This window comes from Chinchilla lanigera, unplaced genomic scaffold (assembly GCF_000276665.1).
Source record: "Chinchilla lanigera isolate Chin_1 unplaced genomic scaffold, ChiLan1.0 scaffold00005, whole genome shotgun sequence".
NCBI lineage: Eukaryota > Metazoa > Chordata > Mammalia > Rodentia > Chinchillidae > Chinchilla > Chinchilla lanigera.
The window spans coordinates 18,759,707-18,763,454 of record NW_004955406.1 but is presented as its reverse complement, the minus strand read 5'-3'; the positions used below and the strand labels follow the sequence as shown (position 1 = coordinate 18,763,454).

Genomic DNA, 3,748 nt, shown 5'->3' with positions numbered 1-3,748 from the left:
AGTTTTTTCAAAAAGTATTTTTATGTTTGATATAAAGAATATAATAAAACATAACTAGGTTCCTTATTATCAGTAAGATAGACAAGTGTACTTTTTAGCTTTCTCAAAAGTAAATATAAATACAATTCTAATATAAAAGTCAAAAGAAAACTAAACCAGCCACAGTGGCACATGCCTGTAATCTGAGCAGCTCAAGAGGCTGAGGCAGGAGGATTGCAAGCTTGAGCCCAGTATGGGTAACTTAGGGAGACCCTGTCTCAAAATAAAAAAATTAAAAAGAACCTCAAATGGTGGCACCCATCTTTAATTCCAGGGTTCAGTGCTTAGTACTACGAAAAAAAAAGGGAAACTAGAAGACTCTAACAATAGCTTTAACCTGATTTTGGACAGGAGCTGTCCTCTATCTGCACAGTCCACACTGACTTGTCGAATAAGTTCATGAAATACTGTGTTGTAGATGGTCTGCTCCTTCTTTAACATATGCAGTAGCTGGTGCATCTGGCAGGAGACAAGTAAAATAATCAGTACTTATAGTAAGTATTATCAAATTTTAGTAACAGGATTAATTTATTTCATTGCATTTTCATATATATATAATAAATAATATAAGATTTTTTAAAATCTGTTTAATTGTGCACATTTTTATATGGAGCACTGAGGTGATAACAGTATCACTTCTATGCTATGCCTGCCAAAAATTGTAAAAAGCTGATTATAATCATGAGTACACATCAGACAAGCCAAAACTAGGAATATCCTACAGAATAACTGGCCTGTGCTGTTCAAAATGACCAAGGTCAAGCCAGGCATGGTGGTGCATGCCTGTAATCCTAGCATTCAGGAGGCTGAAGCAGGAGGATCACTGTGAATTTGAGTCCAGCCTCAGCTACCTAATGAATTCAAGGCAGCCTGAACTGCATAGCAAGACCTTGTCTCAAAAACAAAAACAAAACAAAGAGTGGGATTTTTAAGAGGTGATACAACAGGAGGGTTCTGGTGTCATAAGTGGATTAATGCTATCATCATCACAGAAATATCCTCCTGATTACTTTGGGCCAATTTCTTCTCCCTATCCTATGAGACCACTTGCCCTTCCACCTTCCACCATGGGACAGTGTAGCATGAAGATCCTTGCCAGACGCTCTGCCACGCCTTTGGACCTGCCAGCCTCCAGAACCGTACCTCAGATAAACTCCTATTGTTGATGAATTTCACACTTCATGGTACTCTGTTATGGCAACAGAAGACAGACTGGGGCAATGGGTAAAGTCTCCATCAGAATACCTGTACTAAAATTTCTTGTAAGGTTTAAATTCTATACAAGTAAAAATATATAAGACAAAAAATAAATAGCCCTAAGAAAGAAAAAAATCTGTATGTAAAGTTGGAAGAGCTTTTCATTAATTACAAAATAAGCTACAAGTGGTAAGAAAGCGTGGTTTAATTGGCAGAGCTTTTCAGTAGTACATAAAGTGATGCGGCCTTAAAGGAAATAACAGATGCTGGTAAGGGGGCACTGAAAGGGAAACTCATATGCTTTTAGAGGGAGTGTGAATTAGTACAGCCACTACGGAAAGCAGGACTGGGCTCTTCAAAACACTAGAAATACAGCTACCATATGATCCAGCCATCCCTCTACTTACAAATACATCCAAAAGAAAGAAAATTACTGTGTCAAGGAGACAGCTGCACTTCCGTATTTATTGCGCTACTATTCATAATAGCAAAAAAATGGAAATGTCCATGAAGTGAAGAACGGATGGAGGAAATGTGATGCACATATGTAAAGGAATACCATTTGGCCATAAAAAGGCATGCTATCCTGTCATTTACAGCAGCGTGAACAACCCTGGAGAACACTGTGTTAAGTGAAATAAGTCAAACACAGCAAGGCAAATATTGTACGTTCTCACTTATACATGGAAGCTAAAAACATGGACCTCATGGAAGTAGAAAGGAGAATAACGGTTACCAGGGGCTGGGAAGGGGATGGAAGAGAGGATGGAGAGAGGATGGTTAATGGTGGTGCGATGCAACTGGACAGAAGAAATAACTTCTAATGTTCTACAGCACAGTATCTTAAGTATAACTGACAACTAATCGTATATTTCAAAATAGCCAACAAAGAGGATTTTAAATATTCACAATATAAAGAAATTATAAACTTTAGAAATGCTGTTTATGCCAGTTACCCTGGTATGATCATTACAAGTTTTTTTTACATATATTAAAATGTCCTACTTGTCTCATAAATATGTATGATTTTTTTTTTAATCGAACTCAGGACCTTGCACTTGCCAGGCAGGCGCTTGTGCCACTGAGCCATATCACCGGCTGTACAATTATTCTATAGCAATTAAAAATAAATACATAATAGGCGTCTTACAACCAGTGGTGCCTATGTTCAATGACACAGTAACGAAACAGCTATGTGCTGCATAATGACATTTCAGTAAACAACAGACCACATAGACAACAATAGTCCCATAAGATGATACACAAATACTTACCATTGTATGACGAGTGTCTATGGCAGTCAGCATAGTTAACTTCTAGTCATAGGCTATAGCACACAGCCTACGTGTGCAGCAAGCTACACCACGTGGGTTTGTGTAATCACATCCTCACAATGACAGAATCGTCGCGATGACAGAATGCAGCTACTGCTGCATTTCTCAGGACTCATCCCTATTATTAGACCGTGGATGAGCACACTAGTAATTAGTTATATAATTCTATCGCATGTCGGGCATTTTCTAGGCACTTTCTATTTATTATTATTCTCAGAACGCAGCCAGGCGTTCTGCCTCCAGAGTCCACGCTGCTGAACGCTGGGTTACACTGATCCTTGCATTTACCTTGGTTGGTCCTACATATTCCTGATTCTCTACCCCGGCCCTCTCTAGCATAGTATCCATCACTTCGTTCAGCTGGGCCACTTCCACTCTTCTGTTGGGTTTCCTAAAAGATTAATGTGGCCAACATGTAAATAACATTTCAACAGCTCCTGCTCAAATGACAAACAGAATATAAAATGTATAAATAAAATGTATAATTATGGAATAGTAACTAATGTTTTAAAGCATTAGACCTGTATCTATTGATCTAGTGGGATGTTAGTAATAGAGTGAAAAAATCAAGAAAACATGTAAATAGTATAACCCCCCTTTTTCTTAAAAGAAAATAATTCTCTCCTCCAAAGATTCCATAGAAGATGGTGGGCACATATAAAAAATGTAGCGAGACAAACACCCAATGTGAGAGAAGAGAAAAGACAAAGGGAAGAAGACTGCACCAAAATGGAGAAATAACTAACTGTTAAATGTAGAATATAAAAGTGCTTCAGAGTACTTAAATACTATTTATAGTTATGTAGATTTGAATATGCAACTGGACATATTCCACAAATTAGATAACAGAACTGTAGAAAATTATTGTTTGGGGTTCTTGCTATAATTTTGATATTTAATAAAATATTAACATAAAGAATACATAATCATTCTTTCTAAGAAGCACTATATAAATAAACCATACTTACATGGATGGAAAGAGCAATAGCCTGTTTTCACTATCCGTGAGAAGAGTAGTATATTTGCTACAATAAATAAGACAAGTGTATGTTATTTTAAGAAAATATTGTGGGACTAGGGATATAGCGCAGCAGTAAGAACATACATGCTTAGTGTACGTAAGTGACTGCCTGCAGCCTCAGCAGCAGCAGAGAGAGAAAGAGAGAGAGACAGAGTCA

The 3,748-nt window shown here is 37.4% G+C and overlaps 1 protein-coding gene across 8 annotated transcripts in view; it reads right to left on the bottom strand.

Annotated features, from left to right (window-relative positions):
* Positions 1–3,748, bottom strand: part of Axdnd1 (axonemal dynein light chain domain containing 1) — a 141,881-nt gene that overhangs the window by 95,809 nt on the left and 42,324 nt on the right. For all 8 annotated transcript variants that reach the window (XM_013521187.1, XM_005374958.2, XM_005374956.2 and 5 more), the window contains 3 exons: positions 3,539–3,595; positions 2,859–2,961; positions 377–498 (listed from right to left, as the gene is read on the bottom strand). In XM_013521187.1, the coding sequence (XP_013376641.1) occupies positions 377–498; positions 2,859–2,961; positions 3,539–3,595 (282 nt within the window). The remainder of the gene's footprint in view (positions 1–376; positions 499–2,858; positions 2,962–3,538; positions 3,596–3,748) is intronic.